The sequence below is a fragment of the Vulpes vulpes genome, chromosome 5, assembly GCF_048418805.1.
Source record: "Vulpes vulpes isolate BD-2025 chromosome 5, VulVul3, whole genome shotgun sequence".
Classification (NCBI taxonomy): domain Eukaryota; kingdom Metazoa; phylum Chordata; class Mammalia; order Carnivora; family Canidae; genus Vulpes; species Vulpes vulpes.
The window spans coordinates 33,934,610-33,960,739 of NC_132784.1; the positions used below are offsets into that span (position 1 = coordinate 33,934,610).

The 26,130-nt window shown below is 34.2% G+C and overlaps 1 protein-coding gene across 5 annotated transcripts in view; it reads right to left on the reverse strand.

Moving 5' to 3' along the window:
• The window catches only part of PRPF40A (pre-mRNA processing factor 40 homolog A), a 58,666-nt gene that overhangs the window by 19,700 nt on the left and 12,836 nt on the right, over nt 1–26,130 (reverse strand). For 3 of the 5 annotated variants that reach the window (XM_072757813.1, XM_072757812.1, XM_026008037.2), the window contains 8 exons: nt 25,344–25,424; nt 23,969–23,999; nt 21,496–21,512; nt 7,100–7,210; nt 5,358–5,478; nt 5,066–5,119; nt 3,465–3,489; nt 2,424–2,798 (listed from right to left, as the gene is read on the reverse strand). In XM_072757813.1, coding sequence (XP_072613914.1) covers nt 2,424–2,798; nt 3,465–3,489; nt 5,066–5,119; nt 5,358–5,478; nt 7,100–7,210; nt 21,496–21,512; nt 23,969–23,999; nt 25,344–25,424 — 815 coding nt within the window. The remainder of the gene's footprint in view (nt 1–2,423; nt 2,799–3,464; nt 3,490–5,065; nt 5,120–5,357; nt 5,479–7,099; nt 7,211–21,495; nt 21,513–23,968; nt 24,000–25,343; nt 25,425–26,130) is intronic. The other 2 variants (XM_072757815.1, XM_072757814.1) reach the window with 1 other exon arrangement.

Sequence of the window (26,130 nt, forward strand, 5' to 3'; positions counted from 1 at the left end):
TTAAAGGGCCTACCCAGCAAGATCTATCGATTATAAATATTCATGCTCCTAATTCGGGAGCAGCCAATAATACCAACCAATTACTAACCAAAGTAAAGAAACAACTAAATAATAATACACTTCCACAACCCTCTCACAGCAATAGACAGATCGAAGCAGAAGATCAACAAAGAAACAACACACTCAACCAGATGGACTTCACAGATAATCACAGAATATTCCATCCTATTGCAACAGAACACACATTCTTCTCGACTGCACATGGAACTTTCTCCAGAATAGATCACACAATGGGTGGGTCACAAATCGGGTCTCAACCAATACTAAAAGATTGGGATTATTCCCTACATATTTTCAGACCACACTGCTTTGAAACTTAAACTCAATCACAGGAGGAAATTTGTTAGGAACTCTAACACTTGGAGGTTAAAGAGCATCCTACTAAAGAATGAATGGGTCAACCAGGAAATTAAAGACTTAAAAAGATTCATGCAAACTAACAAAAATGAAAACACAACTGTTTAAAACCTTGGATATGGCAAAGGCAGTCCTAAGAGGAAGCATATTTCATTACAAGCCTCTTTCAAAAGACTAGAAAAATCTCAAAAAAACAAGCTAACCTTTCACCTAAAGGATCTGGAGAAAGAACAGCAAATAAAGCCTAAGAGAGAAGAGAAATAATAAACATCAGAGCATAATTTAACAAAATAGAAACCAAGAGAACAGTAAAACAGATCAATCAAACTAGGAGGTGGTTCTCTGAAAGAATTAATAAGGCAGATAAAGCCCTAGCCAGACTGATCAAAAGGAAAAGAGAAAGAACCCAAATTAATAAAATCATGAATGAAAGAGTTCATGAGCGACACCAAGGAAATACAAATGATTTTAAGAACATATGAGCAACTATAGGCCAAAAAATTAGGCAATCTGGAAGAAATGGATGGACTAGAAACTTATAAACTACCAAAACTGAAACAGGAAGGACAGAAAACCTAAACAGACCAATAACCAACTCTTTATCTTGGGATTGTGAGTTGGAGCTCCAGGATGGCTGCAGACATTATTAAAAAAAATAAAACAGGTGCCTCAGTGGTTTAGCTGGTTGAGCATCCAACTCTTGCTTTATGATCTCAGGATCCTGAGATGAAGTCCCATGTTGGGCTCTGCGCTCAGAGGGTAATAAGTCTGCTTTCCTTCTCCCCCTGCCCTCCTCCCCCACACAAGTGTGTACGTGCTCTCTCTCTCTCTCTCAGATAAATAAATCCTTAAAAGAAGAAATAAAACGTAAAAAAGGGCACAAGGATATACATAAAAATGTTACTGTTATGCTTTCAAATATACCATGTAGATTCCTTTTTCAACTTCTAAGCATCAGAAAAGAATTTAAAGCTATTTTCACTTTGGGAGCTGTACATAAAATAAAAAAGAGTATTTAACAAGAAGTTGGGAGATGAAATCAATGTTTAAGTATTAAGAAGATGGGTGATCATGTATGGAATGTGACATCACAGTTAACAGTTTTTTAAAAAATATATGTGGACATTAAAGTCAAGAAGCATAGCTCAAGGTTACTTTTTATATCTATATAAAGCACAGCCACAGGAAATATGACCAGATGATACAGAATACACACACATGTAAACTACAGCCTGACAGATACAGCTATTTTGTCATTAAAAAGTTATACCAATTTAATTACACCCTACTAAACAGTTTTCTTACACCCTAGTAAATCTTTATTTTTGTCTACCTAATCTTTGCTTCTATTTGTCCAACATCAAACTATAGCACTTCCTTGCAGAGTTGTGCTAAGTCATACTTGAGCCTGTTGCAAAATAGTTAATAATACTAATCCTGTCTCTATTTAAAATTTTGTTATTTTAATAATCATGGGCATTTTTGCATTAGTTTTGACTTAAAATCTAAAATTGCTGCACGGGGGATCCCTGGGTGGCGCAGCGGTTTGGCGCCTGCCTTTGGACCAGGGCGCGATCCTGGAGACCCGGGATCGAATCCCATTTCGGGCTCCCGGTGCATGGAGCCTGCTTCTCCCTCTGCCTGTGTCTCTGCCTCTCTCTCTCTCTTTCTGTGTGACTATCATAAAAAAAAAAAAAAAAAAAAAAATTTAAAAAATAAAATTGCTGCATGGTAACTGACATATCTTGATTACTAGGGTGCTTGGTACTCCACTTTAATTTGTTCCTCGCCCTGTGTCTCTGAAGTCTGGTTTGTAAAACTTGAGGAATAGTTTTTCAACAATTTAAGACCATGAGCCCACAAAATTCAGCCTTGGTAATGATTATCTAAAGGTTCATGTTTTGATTCTCAAAAAATTTTTAAACACTCAATGGCTATCAAGTAAACTCAAAATTTCTTCCATTAATGAAGTCTTAATTTTGCAAAAGACAAGTCACTGAACTTACTCGGATACAGTTTCTTGCTTAGCTGTTTCTTCTCCAGTATTACTGGATACTTCCATACTCTGATCCTGAACAGCAGGAGTACTAGTAAGTTGTGCTTGTTCTTCAGTTGAAATTGTCACTGTATTCTCGTTATCTACAACGGTAGCAACAATTGAAGTAACCTCAGGCTCAGGAACAACTGGACCAGTTCCACCAACAGTATTTGAAGCAGAGGTGGAAGCACTGGCATTGGCTGCAGCCGCAGCAGCAGCAGCAGCTGCGGCTGCAGCAACAACAGCGGCAGCAGCTTCCGCAGCAGCCATGGTGCTCATGGTGGTCGGAATTTCTGTTGTAGGAACCGGGGCTGTTGATGTTGTGGTGCACTCTTCTTGCTTACTATATATTAAAAAAATAACAACAACAACAACAACAAACTGGTCATCTCGTTAATAATCAGAAAGCCATACAATATAGTCTATCATAAAATCAAATGAATAAGATTTATAAAAGAGAGAAAGGCAATGTGACAAACTATTAAGCTATCTGAGAAGACTAAAAACAATGAAACTGGATTACTTCGACTTAACTGAGCAAACATCCAGAATAATATAGCATAGGGACTCATGCAACAATCTGCACTTCCGGAAGTCCAACAATTATTTTCAATCACAAAATGCCCTACTATCACATTGTATTACATACCATAAAATTTGGCCTATATCATAAATTTCTATATGAACTTTAAATTTTATTCACTTCATATATTCAAAGAACACCTGGATACAGGAGTTAAATCAAACCAAACTTTGGACTTTTCTGTAACACAGGCTTCTTAATTCAAAGGATGTAATCCAAATTCCAATAATTACCATCTAGCAAACTGTCCTTTGTATATATCTTGGTAAATATTCTTTTCCCTACCCCAAATCTTCCAAAGATATCACACCATCAGGCTGAACATGGTAAATATTATTTATACTATAAAGCAAACAGTTAAAACAAGAATGTTACATATTGGAGATACCAAATTTGTAAATTGTACTGATGTCCAAAACTGCTTACCTGCTTTCTTCAGCTTTGATCATTGCTATTAAAGAGAAAAAAGAACAGTTACCTATGACATGGTTTTTAAATACAATCACTGAAAACAAACTTTAAAGGGAGATAAGGAGAAGTTTCTCATACAATAAGATTTTAATTTACCATCCAAAAAACCCAAACTTTTTCAGAGCAAATGCTTGCTCCAAAGTTCCAGGACAGCAATTAAAGAATGAAGACAAATTTAAATGACAGCAGTTTTTAGTAAAGTTTCTCTGCACACTCCTACTTTCCCAAAGGCTACTGGCTATTGCAGAACTCAGAGTATCTGTATAATTCTGGAATAAAACAGCATTTTCTCTGGGGGGTTAAACTATTTGATCATTTTAAAGGTACCAAATTCAAAATGAGACCAAATTCATATTATGAAATTCCAGCACATATATACTAGCATTGACAGGTAGATAGATAGTTATGCACACCAACTATCTTGTAGTAGGGTTATATCAGAAATGAGCTTGATATTTTTTACATGAATAAAATGGGAATCTACCTATCTACATTATTATTAGCCAATGCTAGTATAGAAATTTAAAGAGCTTTAAAAAAGACTTGTATTCAGTATTTCAGCTTCCATTCCAATTAATTTTTTTTTATGAGTAACAAAAATATTCAGCATCATTAGGGAATGAGATGGTCCACATAACTGATAACAAAGCTGAACTTTATCAAAGTACTTAAAAAACTTATCACCCCTTAATGGAAATCATTTCAGAAAGCAGGTTTAGGATGTCTGACAAAACATACTATAGGAGTCATCATTACTAACATAAATTAACATATTTTTCAGATACAATGATGATCCAAGCTAATTATGTGACACAGGAAAAAGGTAAGTAGACTTAAGACCATAGTGCCTTTAGGAAATTTTTATTCTCTTCACTGTCAGATGTCATTCCACACTGATGACTAATTTACTGGCTCCATTTCTTAAAATGCTTCTAAGCATTTTACTTAAGCAATTACTGCTAAGTTGATAATTAATGACACCAGATTCTATTTCAAAAGTGAGAGTAAAAGAACTGAATTTTCAATTTTCACTCTAATCTCTATTTGAAGAACTGGGTTTTATATTAAGTAGTATTTCCCAATTTTCAGGGGTATTTTGTATAGTTAAGGATAATGAAAAATACTCCCTTTGTAAGTGAAGCATGGTATTTTTAAAAATCCTCCTATAACAAACATAAAAGCTAATTTGCAATGTTGTTAAAATAAAATCAGCATTAAATGCATAGTCTGACAATATATTAAAAATTTTAAACTGAACTCAAAGGCTCTCTGCTATCTGCTACATGGGTGAAGTCACATATTATATGTATGTCTCAACAGCTGTATTTATAAATACTGTACATGATGCCCTTATTCAATTTTCCAATGGTAAATTAATTTTTTAAATCAAAGTATAATTTTAAAATTTACAAGCTCATTTATAATATAACCCTTAAATGAATTTTTAATTAGAGATTTCTCACTGCAGATTTACCCAATTATGGTTAGTGAACATTAGTAACATACTCTAAAAAATGTTAAATAATGACAGAAAATGAATTATCAAAGCAGCTCACCATGCAGGTTTGATTTTGTAATAAGACTTCCAGCAACAATGGTATTCTGGTATCCTAGTTTCAGTGGAATCAAATCAAATAAAAATCTATTTAAAATCTATAGAACTGATATCTAGAGCAACAAGAAAATAAGAGCCCATAAAACGGTTATACCATTTAAAACGTTCTAATCATTTAATTTTTAAAAATAAGACCTGTGTTTGAACAATCCTATTTATGAAGGATTGTTTCAATGTGAATGACATAGATATGTAAAAAATTAACATTAAAAAATTTTTTTTTTCTGTGTTACCTTCAAGATCCTCAAGTTCTTTAGGTTTAGCCCAGCGGGATTCTTTAGTTTGAGAATTATAATAGTAAGGCTTTCCAGAGTCAGATTTGTATTCCTTCCAGGGACATTTAGATAAAAGTTGCTAAAGGAAAATAAAAATCTTCAGTTAATACCATCACTTATTATTCACATCTCTGCTTCACTAAATATTATCAGAATCTTTACAAATCAAATGCTTTTGAGATAAGCTACCAATCACAGCATACTTAGGTGATGTTATTTGAGAGCGCCAAATCTTAACCACTAGACCACCAGGGAAGGTGATGTTATTTGAAATATTATTTAATCTTTACAATAATACTGCAACATCTATACCATTATTTCTAATTTATACTGTTGCTTATAGAAAATAACTTGTTTAAGATAACACACCTAATTAAGGGGCAGACGCAAGATTCAAAAATCAGGTCTATATAAATTTCAAATCCTATTTGCTGTTGCCATTTATACTCCACCATAAGTAAAATCCATATCAAACCATTAATGACAGACTCCTCAAATACTAATAAAAGTAGGAAAAACATGAAAACTAGGAAAAAGCAAACCCTGCTTTATCCATGCTTAGACAAGGTTTATGGCTATAATTTATTAAACCTATGTGAACTATCTTATGTAAGAAAACAAAAAAAGTATGATATACTTAAAACCTAATATATATAACACTGGCTAGGGTGGCATGAGAATGCTACTGAAAACTCTTATTTAGATGATATTTTGGTGATGATATTTAAGGAAGAAGTATTTGCTTATGTCAGTCCTGGGATAAAAAAATTTTACTATCTGCCAACCTTCCATCCCAAGTATTGCTGTGCATTAATATGGTGGCCTGGAAAATATTTTTGTATCTTCAAATTCCTTAATTAAGAGGGAGAAAATAAACATATGCTGCCAATTAGAAAAAAATCCCCAAGTATGGCCTGAAATGCCAGATCAACTCTTCCTTAGGACTCCAGAGTTCCCTATGCAATAATGTTTACTCAGTTCATTCCTTCAATCTAATTTCCACACTGTATATTTTAATGATAAAATTTGCAACACAAAAAGAAATAAACATGCTTTTCAGAGGCTTTTCCCAGATAAGATTTCCCACTCTTAAAGAAGGAAGTACTTGTAATTTAATTCGATCTCCATTACCCCAACTCAGTGGAAACTTAAGAATTCATTGGAAAACATGGAATCACCTAGGTTTGCTATAAAAGGAAAACAGTTTAAAATGTGAATTTAAAAAATGGAGGGCAAGCAGTGAGAGTCCTTCTGCTCTTCAAATTTATTCTTTAAATCATCTTTCTCAAATTGATGCCACTTGATAAGGGTTCCTGAGCAGGGGCAAAAAATAAAAAATCAGTAAACAAAATTGGTCTGTCCTCCTACCAAATACCCATGAAATCCAAAAAAAAAAAAAAGAAAAAAAAAAAAGAATCCATTTAACAATCCCTAAAAATTTTATTTTATTTTATTTATTTTTAAAGATTCTATTTATTTATTCATGAGACACACACACACACACACACACAGAGAGAGAGAGAGAGAGAGAGAGAGAGAGAGAGAGGGGCAGAGAGAGAAGCAGGCTCCATGCAGGGAGCCCGACATGGGACTCGACCCCGGGACTCCAGGATCCCGCCCTGGGCCAAAGGCAGACATTCCATCTCTGAGCCACCCAGGAATCCCCACCCCCTATAAATTTTAAAGGCTCAAACTTTTACCTCAGCCGGTGTTTTCAGATCATCCGGTTTCTCCCAAGTGGACTGTTTTGTTTCAGTATTATAGTAATAAGTCCTTCCATCAGGTGATTTATGCTCAGTCCACATTGATTTCTAAAGAGCAAAAATTACAGAAAGATTTAAATTATTTAACAGTGCTATACAAGTGAACATCATTAGTTTTCATTAGTTTTATTAACAATATGCAAACAAAAGTACAAAAATAGTCATACTTTTAAGTCATTTGGAATAATTCATCAATGCAACTAGTAGGGAGATAACTGAAAAACAGACCATTTTACAAGTACTTCAAAAGTGGCATGGATCTATTGAGGTTTTAGAATCTCTGTATTCTACAAAGTATCTCTGAAGGAGAAGGATATGACTGTTTCTTCTGAGAATGGTAATTCTGTAACACACACAAGACAATCTACATGCAACACAACCTATGCCTTGTAGCTAAAATATATGAAGTAGATGCTAATGTTGTATAGGTGGATTGCTCATTAGCTCAACAACTTGAATTCAAAGATTATGTACCTCAACTTGGACAAAGTTCTAGACTGACATGCCATAAAGACGCAGCTGTCAAAGCTAGAAAGGATGCATTTTGGATGACAGAATTTATCAAGCAAGGTGAAATTTAACAGGGATAAAAAGTGAATCCAAATGCTTCAACATAAAACAGGTGATAGTATTATGTGACACTGGTGTAGAACGTATATCCACTCTAGGACCCAGACGAACTACTAAGAACCTACTCAAAGCTGCTAGTAAAACTTCAGGTATCAATAGACATGATGCCTCAGATAAAGGCTGGTTAAGAGTTTTACAAGGTTCCCATACATAAACACATAAAATAATAATAAAAGGGGTGGTAAGAAACTTTGAGAAATGATAGGTGTCTGTGGTCTTGGTGGTGACAGTTTCTCAGGTATATATTTATTCCCCAAATCATCTGGTTATACACATTAAGTATGTACAGCTTTATATGTCAATTATGTCTTAAGACGTTTAAAAAAAGTAATTTTACAAGGAATCATGAATAAACAAATTACTGAATGACATCAAAGGTATTAAGTCCAGTTCCAGGTACCAGATTATTTAGATTGTAACAAAGTACGGTTGAAAAAGGGTTAGAGATGACCTGTATCACGTTTCTTCAAATCTAAGACAAAACACTGTACATATATTTCTAAGAAAAAGTAAAAACATCTTCAAACTATCACATGCTTTTTAACACTCAGATTTTACTTTGCACTTCTGAAAGATGTATTCTTACTTAGGCACTTTTAATCAAAATTCAGTTTTTTAATAAATAAAAGGAAAAATAGGCAAAACAGTTAAGCTGTTCCTTAAACTTTCACACTGAGACCATTTTTTGAATGAGAGCTGTAGACGTCCATTATATTCCACATGTATTGATCATTCCCTTTGTCAATAATAACACAGCATTTATTAAAACTGAAAATCACCGGCACTTATTCTTAACTATCTTCTGTACTTAAAGCCGAACCTTCTTTCTTCCTTCTCAACTTTACTGAGAAATAGCACACACCTACTTCTGATTTCTGCATTGGGAATGTGGTTCAACATACATCATTTTATTGCTTTTTCTACTCTCTCACCATAATCACTTTATTCCTAGCTGATAAAAGTGCTCTGTCATCATTATTTCTAGAGCTTTCTCTCAAACCACTGACATTCATTCTTCTGATGTTGGCACTTTTGTTGTTCAAATTATGCACAACTAAGCCATAACTGCTGCTTGCAGACTGGATATCATAAGACACAATGGATTATAGAACGAATCTCCATTTCCGACATGTTCAATGGTCAAAGCAAATATGCTATTTAATGAAGATTTGCAAAATGAGGGGATGGAGAACAAGTAAAGATGACTTAAGGACACAAATTAATGTGATTTTAACACAAGTAGATGAGGCAAGATGATTATTTTCTAAAACTTCTTGGAAGAAAATGAGTTAATGTGAAGGAATTATAAATAGCCATTAGAATTCAAAGAAGAAACTTGATACAATTTGAGCTGTTTGATAACAAAATGTCTGCTTTTCATATAGATCCTTCATTAAGTCATCTGACATGACTACCAAATGGATTATGCATGGTATAGCAGGAGAGTTAGATAGTTCAAAAGATGTATTAAATTCCTTAACCTGTTCTAGCACCTTGAGCAGCATGTAACAACTATAATCTTTCTGGAGCAAATATTATAGTAACTGCTGGAAATACTTAGCTTATTGTTACTTTAACATTTTTTAACCTAAAGGTGATGTGATTTAGAAATATATGGAAGCCTCAACTATGAGTACTGCTTTACTTCACAAATTCTGCTAAGGCATACAGAGGTTTGTATTTCTTTTATTTTTTAAAAAATGAACCCAACAGCATCTCAGGACTGCACTAAAGAGGAATATATTAAGTTCCAAAATTATATTTAAATTTCCTAAGTTGCACCTGCTAAAGGGCATTCAGGAAAAGAGGAAGTTCACCAGAAACAAACTTATGAAAAATGGAATTAAAAGGGACAAGGTACACTTTACCATATAATAGGGACAAAGAGGAGAGATATACAAACCAGTAAAACAAGAAGCAATTTAGTATTCACTAGCCATTACTTTATTTAAGCCTTACAACTATACAAACCAGTATGAACACTATCCTCATTTTTCAAATAAGAAAACCAAGGCTGACAAGGGTTAATAACTTGCTCATAGTGATTCAGGGAGTAAATAATAAAACTAGAACAATTCAGTCAAATTTGCTTCTAAAGACCAATTTTACCCACACAAATGCTGTGCCAAGGGTGTTATATTCAGAACAGTCTAATTGTCAATAAGGACAGATGAATTCCTGATCTATTAACGAGTGGTAAGCACTTGCTATGCCACTCACTGCTCTGCATCAATTCTCAATTCTTTAACTCCACTCAAGTAGATACTATTTATTATCTCCACTTTATAAAAAGAGAAAATGGAGCATAAAAAAGTACAGGAACATGCCCAAATTTAACATAGTTGGCTAGTGAGTTCATTACAACATTGTCCTGGCCCACCCACTAAGTTCCTATTAAGGGCAAGGCTCCAACACTTTGCATCAATAGATAGAAACAATCATTTCAGATAGGAATATAAATTTTGTCCTAATGCCTTAACTAATAAATCTACTTATAGAAGTCAATTCTGGAGAAAAATGATTTATCTGATAAACTTTTGCTCCTTTTCCTTCAATGCACCTAATCTGCAACTTAAAGTAAAACTGTATCTTGCTTCTGCTCAAAACTAGTAAGTAGTATTTTAAAAGAAAAATTTTAAAAAAAAATGCATCTTTGAATGTTAAATATAAGATGAAGAATGGCATAAAACATTAATGCATATATCAGTAACAACCATAAAGTTGTCCTATGAAAGTCTTCATAGGACAAAATATATGACTTAGGCAAGTAGTTATATTAAGTAATGAGGACAGCACAGTCTACTCAAAAAACTTACTTTCCTAAAAATCACTACTTTAAAAAAAAAATAAGACCTTTCTAGAGCAATAAACAAATGCTGCCCATCACATATTTAGATTGTCCTTGCCTAATCATAGAATACCTGACAAAGAGATGTGTATTCTGAATGGGCCAAAACCAGGACATTACTTTTAACCATAAGATTAGTTGCTTTGAAGACTTGTAGAACAATCCTTGCACTGGAGCTCTAGTATTACTCTGCACTTTTGTTACAGATGACAGCCTTCCCAAAATTACTTTATTACTGACAGTTACTGTTATTATAAAAAGCTGTCAACACAAATGATAGTTCTGCGGAATCAACCAAAAGTTAACATTCTTACAAATGAACAAACCGAAATCATAAATTTGCAAAATAAGGAATTAAAAAACTATCATCCTTAATATACAAAACTCTACTATAATTAGTAAGACAATCTAATGGAAAAATAAATACAGCCATTAACAGGACTCAATACAGATAATATAATTAGATGTTCAACTTCACTGGTAAATCAAGGAAGCATACATTAAATGAAAACTTTTTGTTCATCAGACGAGTGACAGTTAAAGACTACTGATATACAATGTTAGGAGGGTGTGAGGAAAAGTACACTGTCGCGCCAGTGCTGGGAATGGGATTAGTATTGGTTCACAGGCAATTTACTGGTTCTCATCAAAATTGAAAATGCAAACAAAAGACAAAGAAAAATGCAAAGAATCCCTTGGTGCTGGTATTTCACGCCACAAAGCCCCACTGTATGCACAGTTGCAGAGATGGGCAAGAATGTTCTCTGCAGGATTACTTGTAATGGGGAGAAGCTGGAGGTAGGTCAACATCTACCCACAGGAAAACTGTTCAGCTAGGGTCCATTCACACTGTACACGTATCTTATGGGTATCTGTGTTCTGATATAATAGAAAATGTCTAAGATGCAGTGTTAAATACAGAACAAGACATTGTGGTATAGCGGCAAAAAATACACAGAAAATGTTTAAAAGAAAAAAAGACTTTATTGGATAAAAGGAAAAAGTGAATATATATAATTATCAAGAGAGCTAATATACTTCACAATTGGCTTGTGAATAAATTCAATATACTTAAACTAAAATAAACCTAAGTACACAAAATAAACATTTACATACATGACTATTTCTGTAGTCAAGTATAAGCTCAACTGAATGAAACCAAGAGAAAAAACATGACTAAACTGAAACACTACATAGGTAGAAAAGTTCCCTCAACTACTCTAAATAAGGAAAATAAGAAAAAGATAAAATACAAGATTAGAATTAAGGAAGAACATAATTGCAAATCGAAGATTTAAAACCAACTCCCAAAATCTAGAGCAAATCATTTCCTCACAAACTATTATAATTTGCCCTGGAAGAAACACATCATACAAAAATATTCCAATTACTACAAAAGGAACTAAAAGATACCCAACTAGATAATTTCATAGCAGAATATCATGTATGATTTAAAGAACACAAAATTACAATGTCCTTGTTTCAGATCATAGGAAAAGATGAAAAGCTGTGAAACCTGCAGTGTATATATGCAAATTAGAATTGACTATAGCTATGCCAGGGTGGTTTAATATTGGGAAATCAGTAAGGAAATTATTTCTATTAACAAACTGAGAAAAGAAGCTATCACAGGAACACACCAAGAGACTCGGTATGATCAAATCACATCCTCAAAATTATGACAGGTCAGATAAATTAAAAAAATAAGAACAAAAATCCTAGAAATAACAAAAACAAAATCAAAATGATGAAGGGCAACTTACTGAAAACCAATAAAAAGTTATTCTAAAGCCACTTCTATTAAAATCATGACCAAAATGTGGGTCTATAATCACTGTATTTCAACAAACACTTAATAGCAAATAACTATTTATATAATAAATAATAGGAAATAACTGATATAAATATTTGGGAAAGAGATAAATTCTCTTATCTTTACTGCTAAAGATTCTAATAAAATCTAACTGAAATGAAAAAAAAAAAGTATTCTAATTTCCCAGGGAAACTGATAAACATACCTAGCACTAAGCTAAATATAAAAATAATTTCTGAACTGGCAATAACTAGTTTGCAGTAAAAATGTAAAAAAAATTCCTATTTACAATACATCAAGATTTTAGAAGGCAAAATAAAAAAAAATTTAAAAAGCTATGATAGCAGTTTCTCTACCTAAACAGAATTTAAAACAAAAACCATAATGAAAACGAGGGACTTACTATGGATAAAAAGTAACAGACCAAAAACTTATTCTGGACATACATGTGTTTAGTAATTCAGCCTTGAAATACACAGCAACAACAACAAAAATACAGGGAGAAAAAGATGACATCTTTTTAAGTTAAGGATTTTAAGACACTCCTCTTCTTAGGTAGAGCAAAGAGATGAAAGATACGCCAAAATAGGATAACAAAATAACTTTAAATTAAAAGCACACAGAATATCCCTAAAAATTGATCTTAAAATAGACATAAGTGAAGCTTTAATAAAATGCAAACAATATTCCACAGGCTGTGCTTCCCCCAACCCCCGCCATGCTTTCTGATAATATGCAAATAAAAAAGCATGCTAAAAAAAAAAAAAAAAAAAAAAAAGGCGACTTCTTTAAAAATTTCTATTCTGCCAAAGGCAAAGTAAAGAGAATGAAATGACAAGCCACAGACTGGAAGAAAATATCTGCAAAGGATACATTTGATAAAAAAAAAAAAAAAAAATTTATCCAGAATATTACAAAGACCTCCTTGTTGAACTTAAAACCCAGGGATGCCTAGGTGGCTCAGAGGTTTAGCACCTGCCTTTGGCTCAGGGTGTGAACCCAGGATCTGGAATCAAGTTCTGCATTGGGCTCCCTGTGGGGAGCCTGCTTCTCCCTCTATGTCTCTGCCTCTCTCTCATGAATAAATAAGTAAATCTTGAAATAAATTAATAAATAAATATACAAACAAACTTAAAACCCAGGGGCCCCTGAGTGGCTCGGTGGGTTGTGTCCAAGATGTGATTTGGGCTCAGTTCATGATTGCATGGGTCATGAGATCAAGCCCCAAGTAGGGCTCTACACTCAGTGAGGAGCTTGCTTAGGAGTCTCTACCTCCCCCCAAGCCCACACTTGCACATACTCTCTCTCAAATAAATAATCTTTTAAAAAAATTAAGAAAAAAAAATGAATACGAGCAACCCAGGGACACCTGTGCAGCTCAGTTGGTTACGTGACTCTTGATTTTGGCTCAGGTCACAATCTCAGTGTTGTGAGATCAACCCTTGTACTGGACTCTATGCTGGGTGTGGAGTCTGCTTAAGATTCTCTCTCCATCTCTCTGTTCCCCTTCTCACCTCTTTCTCTCCCACTCTAAAAAAAATATGAACAACCCAATTAAGAAATGGTCAAAAGATCTGAACAGATACCTCACTAAAAGACATACAGGTGGTAAATAAGCCTATGACAAGATGCTTAAGATGCTTAACATTGACACTAAAGAACTGCAAATTAAAATTAAATGCCTTTTATTACTGGGGGGGGGGATTCAAAAAGGGTAGCCACTTTGGAAGACAGTTTTGCAACTTGTCACAAAGCTGCATACATTTATACCATATGATCAAGCAAGCATGCTCAGTGGTTATTTATCCAAATGAGTTCAAAACTTATATCCACACAAAGATCTGCTCACTGATGTTTATAATAGTGTTTTATTCATGGTCAAAACCTGGAAGCAAAACTAAGACGTCTTTCAGTAGGTGAACGGACAAACCATGGCAAGTCCAGACAATGAAACTTCTGCTATTATTATTATTATTATATTATTCAGTACCAAAAAGAAAAAAGCTATTAAGCCGTGAGAAAAATGGAGGAAACTATAATGCAACTAAATGAACAAAGCCAGTCTATAGAAGCTACATACTGTATAATTCTAACTATGTGATATTCAGGAAAAGGTAAAACAATGCAGACACTAAGAAGATTAGTGCTGGCTTGGGGTGGAGGTAGGGAGAGAGCTGAACAGGTACAGCAAAGAGGATTTTTAGGGTAGTGAAATTATTTTGTACACACTCATGACTATACATGTCATTATTTGTTAAAACTCATAGAATGCATAACCCTGAGAATAAAGTCTAATGTAAACTGGACTACGGGGTGTAACAAAGCATCAGTATAGGACCACTGACTGATAAGAAATATAACACCCTGGTAGGAGATGTTAATATGGGAGGCTATAAGGGGAGAAGATATTAAGAAACTCCTTACTCAGTGTCCAATTTTGCTGCTACCCTAAAATTGCTCTAAAAAACAGTCTTAGGGCACCTGGGTGGCTCAGTCAGTTAAATGTCTGCCTTCGCTCTGGTCATGATACCAGGATCCTAAGATAAGAATCCCACATCAGGCTCCCTGCTCACTCAGCAGGAATCCTACTTCTCCCTCTGCTCCTAGCTTGTGTTCTCGCTCTTTCTCTCTCTCTCAAATAAACAAAATCTTACAAAAAAAATAAGTCCTAAAAAAAAAATCCCAGATCTAGAAACCAAGAAAAACATACCACCCAATATCCTTTCAATAAAGAAATCAAATGAGGGAAAATAGAAAATATTGGGAACTCAGTGAAATGAAAACCCTCTATGTCAAAATTTAAGCAACACAGTTAAATCACTACCAAAAAAAAAGTCTAACAGCCATGAGCTAAGTACTCAAGAAGCTGGAAAAAAGGCAAGAGTTATCAAGAAGGAAATAAAGATAGCAAAAATAAACTGAATGGTTACCCCCTCCAAAAGACAGAATAAATAATGGCAATGATAGGATTTCTAACTCTATGCTAAATCATTATTAAACCTCAACAAAACAGATAATGGGGGAATAGTTCAATAAAATTGGAATAGTTCAATAACCACTATACAAAATTGACATAGTTATCTAAAATCTCTATGCTCAAAAAGTATTAGGTTCAGACAGTTTTTATTTGTGTTCTAATATTATTCATCACCTATGCAAACTGTTCTAAGGACCAGACAGAGAAAGCTTACTAATCGTAGAAAAGCCACCTAAATAACAAAAGAATTAAATACACGTATATGCAGACATATACACTCTTAGCACACTTAACTAGGGTTCACCTTAGTAATGCAAAGATGAGATATCAGAAAATGTATCTGTGTTCTTGCACTTTTAACAGACTATAACAAAAATATCAAATGACCATCTCGGGATAAGAAAAAAAGCATTGGAGAATTTTAAAAATCAAGTTCATGGAGCCCCTCAGTTGGTAAACCATCTGACTCTTGATTTCAGCTCAGATCACAATCTCAGGGTCCTGAGATCGAGCCCCAAGTCAGGCTTCATGCAGGGCATGGGGCTTGCTTAAGATTTTCTCTCTTCCTCTCCCTCTGCCCCCTGAAAGTACCCTCCTCCACTCTGGCTTGTATGCATACATTACATTCTAAAAATAAATTTAAAAATGAATGAATAAATAAAATAAAGTTCATAATGACTTCTCTCAGCAAACCAGGAACAGAAGTGTTGTATGTGTCCCTTACACTCTAAAAGTAAATAAATAAATAAATAAATAAATAAATAAATAAATAAATAAATAAAACAAAGTTCACAATGACCTCTTCTCAGCAAACCAGGAATAGAAATGTCAATAAAGGTGGTTTATCAAAAGGCAACAGTAGAAAAAAAAAAAAGATACAGTAAATATATTAAATGGAGAAATTTAATACATATGCTCTGTAAAACAAGTTAAAGATGCCAGCTTATCACTGCTGCTGCTCACCATAGTACTAGAGCTTTTGACTGACACAAAAAGTTGAAAGATTAAAGATTAGAAGAAAAAATAAGTCAAAATTCATTATATAATATACAAAGAACCCCCAAAGCAACAATTCAGCAAACCTCCTGGAAAACACATATAAAAACGATCATAAAGTATAAGATTCAAAATAGCACCAAGTCTTATACAGTATGTATAAACTAACAGAATGAGGAATGGACAAGACTCTAATAGGAAAAATTAGACTTTAATAGACAAAATTTGTCTTTAATAGAAAGAACGGACTACCATGTTCACTGATAAGACTATTATAAATATGCCCTCATAAACTACATATTCGATGCAACTCCAGTCAAAATACCAAAAATATGTTTTTGGACAACCCAACACTGATTAAAAAAAAAAAATACCATTTACAATTGTACCAAAAATAACACAATACCTAGGAAAAAAAGTAACCAAAGATGTTAAAAGAACTATACAGTGGAAACTAGGATAGTTTCCTAAATGAAATGAACCTAAATGAAAAAAAAAAAAACGAAAGACATAAATAAATGGAGAGTCAAATGTCCATACTACCCAAAATAATCTATACATTCAATGTTATCCCTATCAAAATTCCAAAGGCACTTTTTTTTTTTTAGATTTTTTTTTTAAGATTTTAGTTACTTATTCATGAGAGACCCAGAGAGACAGGCAGTGACACAGGCAGAGGGAGGAACAGGCTCCCTCTGGGGAGCCCAATGTCTGACCTGAGCCAAAGGCAGAGGCTTAACTGAGCCACCCATGTGCCCCAAAGGCATTTTTCAAAGGAACAGAACACACAATCCCAAAATCTGGATGGAACCGCAAAAAGACTGAATAGCCAAAGCAATCCAAAGAACAAAACTGGAGGCATCATGCTCCTTGCTTTCAAATTATATTACCAAGGTACTATAATCAAAATAGTATAGTACTGGCATAAACCTAGATATATGTAGATCAGGGCTCCCTGGGTGGCTCAGCAGTTTAGCGCCTGCCTTCGGCCCAGGGTGTGATGCTGGAGTCCCAGGATCGAGTCCCACATCGGGGTCCCTGCATGGAGCCTGCTTCTCCCTCTGCCTGTGTCTCTGCCTCTCTCTCTCTCTCTCTCTCTGTGTCTCATGAATAAATAAATAAAATCTTTAAAAAAATAAGATAAAGTCTTAAAAAAAAAACCTTTTGACAAAACAATAATCAACAAAATGAAAAAGCAACCTGCTTAATGGAAGAAAAATATCTGCAAATCATGTATATAGAGTTAATATCCAAAATATATAAAGAGCTCATACAATGCAACAGCAAAAGCCCCCCCAAATAATCTGATAAAAAAATGAGCAGAGCATCCGAATAGACATTTTCCCAGAAAACACATATAGATGGCCAACAGATAGGTGTTAGAATGTGGGGAAAAAGGAAACCTACATGTACTGTTGATGGCAATGTAACTAGTGTAGCCACTACGGAAAATAATATGAAGGCTCCTCAAAAATTTAGAAATAGAACTACCATAAATTCCAGCAATTCCGCTTCTGGGTATTTAGTCAAAGAAAATGAAAACTTAAAAAGACACATGTAATTTGGGGAATATAAAAAACAGTGAAAGGGAATAAAGGGGGAAGGGGAAAAAATGAGTGGGAAATATCAGAAAGGGAGACAACATGAAAGACTCCTAATTCTGGGAAACGAAACTAGGGGTGGTGGAAGTGGAGGTGGATGGGGGGTGGGGGTGACTGGATGATGGGCACTGAGGTGGCACTTGACGGGATGAGCACTGGTTGTTACTCTATATGCTGGCAAATTGAACACCAATAAAAAATAAATTTATATAAAAAAAAAAACACATATACCCCCAAGTTCACAGCAGCCTTATTTACAAAAGCCAAGACAGGAAAGGTGTACACACACACACACACACACACACACACACACACACAGGAATACTATTCAGCTATAAAAAAGAATAAAATCTTGCCATTTACAAAACACAGATGGACCTTGAAGGCGTTATGTTAAGTGAAAAATCAAATGGAGAAAGGTAACCATTTGACCTCCCTTACATATAGAATCTTAAAAACAATATAAAATCCAAACTTAGATACAAAGAACAGATTGAGGGTAAGGGTTCGAAATGGGTGAAGAGGGTAAATAGGTACATAGTACCAGTTATAAAATAAGTTAACTCATGGAGATGTAACACATAGCATAGTAATAATACTGTGCTGTATATTTCAAAGTTTTGGGGAGTAAATCTTAAAAGTCTTTATCACACGAAAAAAAGATCTGCAACTATGTATGAATAGATGTTAACTAAATTGTGATCATTTCACAGTGTATAGATAACAAATAATTTTGTACAATCTAAAATGTTATGTCAATTATACCTCAACAAAGAAACAAGTATGAAACATGTAAAGAAAAAAGGAGAAGAGGGGGATCCCTGGGTGGCTCAGCGGTTTGGCGCCTGCCTTTGGCCCAGGGCGCGATCCTGGAGCCACGGGGTCGAGTTCTGCATCAGGCTCCCGCCATGGAGTCTGCTTCTCCCTCCTCCTGTGTCTCTGCCTCTCTCTCTCTCTTTCTCTCTCTCAAGAATTAAATATAATCCCAGAATACCACAATTTTGTCTTTTTAGTGTGTGTGGGTATATGTATATTTACAGATTTTTTTGGAGGGGGATACAGGAATTCATACACTAATATGTGAAAATAGCTAAAGCAATAATGAAGAGAGAAACAACAAAGAAGTGTCTTAATAAACTTTTTAAAAGATTTATTCATTTATATGAGAGAGAGAGAGAGAGAAAATGCAGGGGAGGGGCAGAGAGAACCCTCAGGCAGACTCCTTGCTGAGCACAGAGTCCGACTTGGGGGCTGGATTCCAGGACCCTGAGATCATGACCTGAGAAGAAATCAAGATTTGGCTGCCTAACTGAGCCGCCCAGATTACTATTAAAGCTGTTTTAATCAGAAAATGTGCAATACTGGATGAAAAATAAACAAATAGAGATGGAAAATGTAAAAGAAAACCCAGAAGTAGAAGCCAGAATATGTGTGAATTTCACGTATGATTAAAAAGCTATTTCAGGGTGCCTGGTGGCTCAGTCTATGATCCCAGAGTCCTGGGATGGAGTCCCACTTAGCAAGGAGCCTGCTTATCCCTCTCTCTCTGTGCATCTCCCCCCCTGCTCAAGTGTGTGTGCTCACCTTCTCTCTCTCTCAAATAAATAAAATCTTAAAAAAAAAAAAAAAAAAAAAAGATTATTTCAATTTAGGAAAAAAGGTTTGATAGACAACTGACACAACCAAAACACTAATGGTGGTGGTGGTCCCTTCGAGGTGGAAAAACTTAGGGTGAAATTCACTTTCTTCGTTTTAACTTATGTCTGCTTCTTAATCCCCCAAGTGAGCCTGCATTATTTAAATAAACAAACAAAAAACCATGAGCTATCACTAGTGAAAAATATAAACAGGCACTTGTAATGGAAGAACACCACATGGATATTTTATAATTCTTCAACATTTTGTTAAAAAGATTTTATTTAAAGAGAAAGACAGAGATCCCACATGCAAGCAGGAGAGGGGTAAAGGAGGAGACGGAGAATCCCAAGTAGACTCCACAACTAGCACAGGGCCCAGAGCTGGATCTCATGACCCTGAGATTATGACCTGAGTAAAGTCCAACACTCAACAGACTGAGCCACCCAGGCGTCCCTATAACCATTCAACTTTTAAAGGAGAAGATATAAAAAACTTTAAAACGTTTAAATACAGTTCACAATTAAAAGTCTTTCCCCTCATATTTAAAATATTAACACATTTATAATCAATTCACAGCTTTTTGCATTTCCTCAACCATAACATGGGGATAATAGCCAACTCTCAGGATTATTTTGATTAAATGAGATTATACATATAAACTCTTCTTTCCAGGGTGCCTGATGGCTCAGTCCATTAGTGACTGACTCCTGACTTCAGCTCAGTTCATGATCTATCTCATAGTGGTGAGATCAAGCTCTGCACTGGCTGCATGCTAAATGTGCAGTCTGCTTAAGATTCTCTCTCTGTGGGGCACCTGGGTGGCTCAGTAGCTGAGTGGCTGCCTTTGCCTTGGGTCATGATCCTGAAATCGAGTCCTGCATTGGGCTCCCCGCCGGGAGTCTGCGTCTCCTTCTGCCTAGGTCTTGGACTCTCTCTGTGTCTCTCATGAATAAATAAGTAAAATCTTTAAAATGATTCTCTTTCTGTCCCTTTGCTCCCCCCAAAACAAGCAAGCAGGCAAACAAAAAACCCTCTTCTTTCCATTGATCTTTATAGAATTAAAAAATAAACTAAAAAATTACAGAAAACCCTGAGGCCAAAGGACATGGCTATTATCAATAAGTAAATAGGCATCTTTAAAGTGAAGCTTTCATCAGGCTTATTTTCCCAAACATCATAAAAACATATGTTCTATTATGTTCTATTAGATGTTCTATTATGAACATCTTACATAGCAACATTAGCAAAAATAACTATTATCTTAAAAACTCAAGTATGGAAAAAAAGAAATGCAGTGTAGCAGTGTATTTCTCCTTTCCTGAGGGGGGAGGGGACCAACTACCACCACCAAGAACAACAAAAAAAAAAGCAATTTTGAATACTATGTCTTTCTGACATTAGGGAAGGTATAAACAAAAGTATTTTAAATTTAATGTATTAGAAAGTCTATATTAGGTTTACAGTAATAAAGGTTACATAAATTTTTATATAGGAGTACCTTCTAATGTAAACCTTACGTGAAAATTATCAGGTTAATTACTGTATACCTGTAAATTCTGTTTCCCTTCTAATTGTACTAAGAGTGGGAAATTCAAATCTTTGAAAAATCTGACCTATATCGGATTCTTTTTTCTTTCATTAAATCCCATCAAAATTAAATTTTAAAAAAATTAAATTTTAAGATAGATCATTCAAACCATTTTTCAACCTTTGGCATAGAAAAGAAAGGAAAAAGATTCAAGTTAGCAGATGATCCTTAAAACAGAAATAAGAATCAATGTTGTAGGTTAAAGAAGTATAATGAAATAAATATGTTCCAGAGGTACTTACTGCACCAGATGCTGTACCTAAAAAATAAAAAAAGGAACGATATTTACAATGTGATAAATCATGCTCTCCTTCAGTGAACATTTTTAAAGTATTTATTCATACTATTTCTTCCTCCTTTATCATGTCACACCAAATATCCTAAGACTGTCCCATAATACGTATATGTTCTCTTTTTTACAAAATAAACATCTACATGCAAAGCATTTTCAGTCTTAAATGGCACTTGGAGCTTTCAACCTACAAACTCACTTGGAGTTAGAGAAATATTCACAATCTTTGCCTTTTGTTTCTCCGCTTGCTATTTTAAGGTGTCTACCTTGATTAATTCCTTTCTCTACTACACTACTGAAATATAATAATGCCACAGGCCTCAGATTCTATGCTTTAGATTTATAGCACCTTCAACTATATAAAGTCCAGACTTGTGGTGTACAATACAACATCCCCTAGCTATCACATATCGCTGTTTAACTTAAAATTTTTAATTAAGATTAAATTAAAAAATTCAGTTCCTCCTTTGCACTAGCCAATTTTAAGTACTCAGTAATCACATCTGGCTAATGACTACTATATTGGACAGTATAGATTATAGAACATTTTCTTCATTGCTTAAAGGTCTATTAGATAGTACTATCCTAAATTATTATCAATACCCCTTTAGACATAAGGGGAAATGCTCATTAGTTACCAAGGTCAAATGAAGAAGCGTTAACTTTAAAAACCAGTAAATTAAAACTCTGAATAAAAAAGAAAACAAGAACTATATGTAAAGAGGGAATAAAGTAACAAAACAGAGAACAAAGAAGCTACCATGGACATCACTGGTAGAAACAAAGCATTTAAAAAGTAATTAAGATATTTTATGAGTCAGTTTCTGACTCAGGATACAGGAAACAAAACATTGGTTACCAAAGAGGGGGGGGCAAAACAGGTAAACAGGATTAAGAGACACAAACTTCCGGTTATAAAATAAGTTAAGTCAAAGCAATGTAGTGTACGGCATAGCAAATACAGTTTACAATTTGTAATAACTTTGGATGGTGACAGGTAACTAGACTTCTTGTGGGGATCATTTTGTAATGTATAAAAATATCAAATCACAATGTTGTACACCCGAAGCTAACAGGATACTGTATGTCAATTATACTTTAATCAAAAAAAAATTTTAGCTAATTTTCCAGGATTATTTAGGGTAATAATCAGCTCTAGATATCTAAATACGCAAAATATTATAGTAGGCATTTCAGAACATCATTTCAGCTTAAAGAAAATTTGTGAAACATCTTAAAAAGATCCATTATGACTCATATAAACCTGTAGGAAAGCACATGGTGCATTCTAAATGTTTCAAATCACATTTAAAACAAAAAAAAAGTTTCAGGCATGCCTAGGTAGCTCAGTTAAATGACTCTTGATTTTGGATCAGGTCATGATGTGAGATTAAGCCCTGTGTAAGATTAAGCTCCACCCTGGACGTGGAGCCTGCTTGAGATTCTCTTTCTCCCTATCCCTCTGGCCCCTCTCCCTTGCCCTAAAAACCAAAACAAACAAAAACAAAAACAATTTGGCATAACCATGGAATAAAATTCAGCATCTGCAATACCAATTTATCTGGAACATTCTTTACTCATGGAAAACTGAGGCATTACTAATATGTATGAAAGGTACACAAGTCAAAACAGTTACTGATAATTGGTTGATAAAAAAAAAATTATCACAAGGCTTTCAAATTCCAATGACTATAAGGACAAGCAGGTAACAGAATAGACTATGAAACAGTCCAGAAAGCTAATGAGAGTACAGGCTCCATATCCAAAGTAAGGAGTTAATATCCAATTCCACAATGTCTGAGTACAAATAATGGACTCAATCAGAATTTTTCTTTTTCTTCTTCTTCTTTTTTTTTAAAAGATTTTATTTACTTATTCATGAGAGAGAGGGAGAGACAGAGGCAGGCTCCCTGTGAGGGGCCTGATGCAGGACTCAATCCCAGGATCATGACCTGAGCCAAAGGCAGACACCCAACCACTGAGACACTCAGCTGCCCTCAACCATAATTTTTCTTTCAAATATTCTCTACCTACTATGCTGATAAGCACCATTATTCAGATAATCCAGTTTTTCAAGATAAATTCAATCTGTGTGTAAAAAAATAAATCTAATTGTTACATATGGCTCAAGACTTTAAATGTCAGCAACTAATTATTAAACTTAAAACATTGTATGGGCTAAAGTATAACTGTAGACCAAATGTGGTCCCAGAACTCCTGATCTAAAATTATGGTAATTCTTTATGGATTCAATTATGAATACTATCCCTATTTCTCATTACTTAAAACAAAAGGACAAAGAAAAAAAAATCAGGAGCTAATCATAAAGCCCAAGAAGTGACAATGTTTTTATTCCTTGTTATACCAGTATAATAGTTATTGTCCAAATGAAGTCTAATATTTACCACCATGAATGTACATACCTGCTGCTACATCCATATTATTTACTCCTGGCTGTAAGAAAAAAAAATGTAATTAGTAATATTCACCTTGTTTAAACTGTATTTTATATAACTTCCTCAAAAAGCACAAATATAGTCCTTTTTATGTATAATTCTCAAGCCACTGACGCAAAAGTTTCTCAGTATGTTTCAGTGGTTTTAGTTCCTTGAGTTCATTTTAAATTGAAAAACATCAATAACCCAGGGCTACTGAAGCACTTTAAATGTTTTATTTATATGATCATCAGTTACATATAGATCCACAACCATTTACCCACAATTCTGATACAGAAAAAGCTCTAAAAACCAAGTTTTTTCAACTTTCATACAAACGCTCATTACAGAGGCAAAATCTGCTATGAATGACATGAGCTCTTTATTCATCCCATCCCAAAGAGAATATTCTTAAGTTCTGCTACAGAAATACTGTGCTTGAAATTATAAGGCACTATACAAGACCTCAAAGGAAATCTTTATAGGATATACAGAATATACAAAGTATTCTTCTATAACATTAAAACATTTTGAAATATATATTTGGCCTAAAGGTTTTGAGTAAGACATTGCAAACTTACCACCCCAGTGGAATATGCTCATTACAACCACTAGGTTATCAGGTAATAAATAAGTTATGCTATTATGAATATCAAAATACTTTACATATTGCTGTATAATCCAGTAAGGGTGATAAGACTGTGAAGGATTATGTAAGCAATGTGCCATCACTCAAGTCTCATGAAATGTAAATTTAGAATAAAATCCTTGATTTCTAAATCTAGGATCTAGTACTAAACCATATTACATCCGTTAATTAACACTCAGCAGAGCAAATGTCTACTCTTTAAGATTAGAACACTACCAGACCAATAAAATGCTTCTGGCTGACAAATTATTACTTCTTAGTATTCTACTCTTGTTTAATATAGAATTAGCAATTAAGAATGTGTATATAAGTATACGAATAGATGTGAATGCCTATCATTCAAGAACCCTGAAGGATAACTAAAATCTAGTTTGGGTTAAAAGGGCGTCGGGGGTGGGGGGGATGCGGAAATGACTTGAGCTAAGACATGGAGGTGGAATGAATAAAGTGTATTAGGGAGAGGAACAAGAAGGCCCTCCAATAGGAGTAGAGATCAGTGTATAGCAATTAAGAACTGTGCTAAACTGGAGCACCTGGGTGGCTCAGGGGTTGAATTACCACTGTAATTTCCACCTTGCATTACATACAGTAATACAGTACTCAAGACAGACTTAGAAAGCTAACAGGATTGCCTGAAAATATATAGATAGTACAGTATTTCATAAATAAAAGTAGTCAAAACATCACAGTAAATAATTATTTTTACTAGATTACCGGTAAGGCAGGCTGCATAGAAGCCTGAGACATATGAGACATCATCATTCCAGGCATTACTGAAGACATCATTCCAGGCATCTAGAATGAAAGTAAAAAAAGGTTACTAAATAAAACCAAATAGAACTTTATTAATCTATCTGGCTATCAAAGCTAATATGTACAGCTCACGATTTAAACCCAGTGAAAATTATGTAATATCAATAGTATGCTTAGTAAGTGCTTGTTGAATGAATGAAGTATTTTATCAATGAGCTAATATTTAATGTATATGTATAGTTAAAATTATTTTAACAAACTTAAAAGTTAGGTTTACACTTACTATGTTATTTCCAATGTGAATCTGACAATATTAATCTTTTAATTTTAACTCATCACTCATGGTTTTTTTTCTTCCTTCTTTGGAGCAAGACAAAAATTTTTTGTAGTTCTCACCACTGACTATATCTGTATTAAACAAATTTTACAGCAATCTGGCTCTTTAAAAAATTCAAATTTGATCAAAAGTGCTTAAAATTCAACAACCATAAAAAATATGTAAAAAACAAACTTCAGACACATCACCTATGTCCTCTCTTGGAAAGAAAAACTTAATAAAGCACATATGTGAATATCTGAAGAAAGAAAATATTTGTCTCCCAATGACTGCCATCTAAATCTATGAATGAATCTTCACTAAGCATAAATAAAAATCATGAAGATTAATATAGGATTTTGACCTAATATTCATCCCTATTAGTACAATCCCACATTATACTTTTGATTTTAATATGAGCAAATCTAAGAA